Source organism: Calidris pugnax, unplaced genomic scaffold, assembly GCF_001431845.1.
Source record: "Calidris pugnax isolate Ruff unplaced genomic scaffold, ASM143184v1 scaffold871, whole genome shotgun sequence".
NCBI classification, from domain to species: domain Eukaryota; kingdom Metazoa; phylum Chordata; class Aves; order Charadriiformes; family Scolopacidae; genus Calidris; species Calidris pugnax.
In genome coordinates this window covers 27,196-28,753 of record NW_015091533.1, presented here as the reverse complement: position 1 = coordinate 28,753, position 1,558 = coordinate 27,196, and the positions used below count along the sequence as shown (strand labels likewise).

The 1,558-nt window shown below is 62.3% G+C and overlaps 1 protein-coding gene across 1 annotated transcript in view; it reads left to right on the top strand.

Moving 5' to 3' along the window:
- LOC106899830 overlaps nucleotides 1-1,558 on the top strand; it is a gene marked incomplete at its 5' end in the record, with an annotated part of 26,058 nt that overhangs the window by 11,088 nt on the left and 13,412 nt on the right. Inside the window, 2 exons of the mRNA XM_014961756.1 lie at nucleotides 4-787; nucleotides 1,476-1,558. Coding sequence (XP_014817242.1) covers nucleotides 4-787; nucleotides 1,476-1,558 — 867 coding nt within the window. The remainder of the gene's footprint in view (nucleotides 1-3; nucleotides 788-1,475) is intronic.

The following is a 1,558-nucleotide window of genomic DNA, read 5'->3' as shown; positions in this document are numbered from 1 at the left end:
CAGCGGTACGTGGAGAAGGACGGGAAGTGCAACGTGCAACACGGGAACGTGCGGGAGACCTACCGCTACCTCACCGACATCTTCACCACCCTGGTGGACCTCAAGTGGCGCTTCAGCCTCCTCGTCTTCATCCTGGCCTACGCCGTCACCTGGCTCTTCTTCGGCCTCATCTGGTGGTTCATCGCCTACTGCCGGGGGGACCTGGACCACCTGGAGGACCACGCCTGGACCCCCTGCGTCAACAACCTCAACGGCTTCGTCTCCGCCTTCCTCTTCTCCATCGAGACGGAGACCACCATCGGCTACGGCCACCGCGTCATCACCGACAAGTGTCCTGAGGGCATCGTGCTGCTGCTGCTCCAGGCCATCCTGGGCTCCATGGTCAACGCCTTCATGGTGGGCTGCATGTTCGTCAAGATCTCCCAGCCCAACAAACGGGCCGAGACCTTGGTCTTCTCCTCCCACGCCGTGGTGTCCCTGCGGGACGACCGGCTCTGCCTGATGTTCCGCGTGGGCGACCTGCGGGACTCGCACATCGTGGAGGCCTCCATCCGCGCCAAGCTCATCAAGTCCAAGCAGACGCAGGAGGGCGAGTTCATCCCCCTGGACCAGACCGACCTGAGCGTGGGCTTCGAGACGGGCGACGACCGCCTCTTCCTCGTCTCCCCCCTCATCATCAGCCACGAGATCGACGAGCGCAGCCCCTTCTGGGACGTCTCGCGGCACCAGCTGGAGAAGGACGACTTCGAGATCGTCGTCATCCTGGAGGGCATGGTGGAGGCCACAGGTAACGGGGACACCTCGGCTCCGTGGGGACACCTCACCTCCATGGGGACACATCATCTCCATGGGAATACCTCCGTGGGGACACCTCCATGGGGACACTTCGTCTCCATGGGGACATCTCTGTGGGAATATCTCCATGGGGACATCTCCATGGGGACACCTCATCTCCATGGGGACATCTTCATGGGGATACCTCATCTCCATGGGGACACCTTTGTGGGGACACCTCACCTCCATGGGAATACCTCCATGGGGACCTCTCCATGGGGACACCTCACCTCCATAGGGACATCTCTGTGGGAGTACCTCCATGGGGACACCTCACCTCCATGGGGACACATCATATCCACGGGAATAGCTCCATGGGGGGACACCTCTGTGAGGGGATACCTCATCTCCATGGGGACACCTCATCTCCATGGGGACATCTTCATGGCGATACCTCATCTCCATGGGGACACCTCTGTGGGGACACCTCACCTCTACGGGGACACCTCCATGGGGACACCTCACCTCCATAGGGACATCTCTGTGGGAGTACCTCCATGGGGACCCCTCATCTCCATGGGGACATCTCACCTGCATGGGGACACCACCCCAACGTGTTCCTACCCATTCCTGGCTGGGGGGTGACCCCAAATCCTCCCTTGCCCCCCACCCCGGGTTGTGTGTGTGTCCCCCCGGCGCAGGGATGACGTGCCAGGCCCGCAGCTCCTACCTGGCGGACGAGGTGCTGTGGGGCCACCGCTTCACGCCCGTGCTGAGCCTGGAG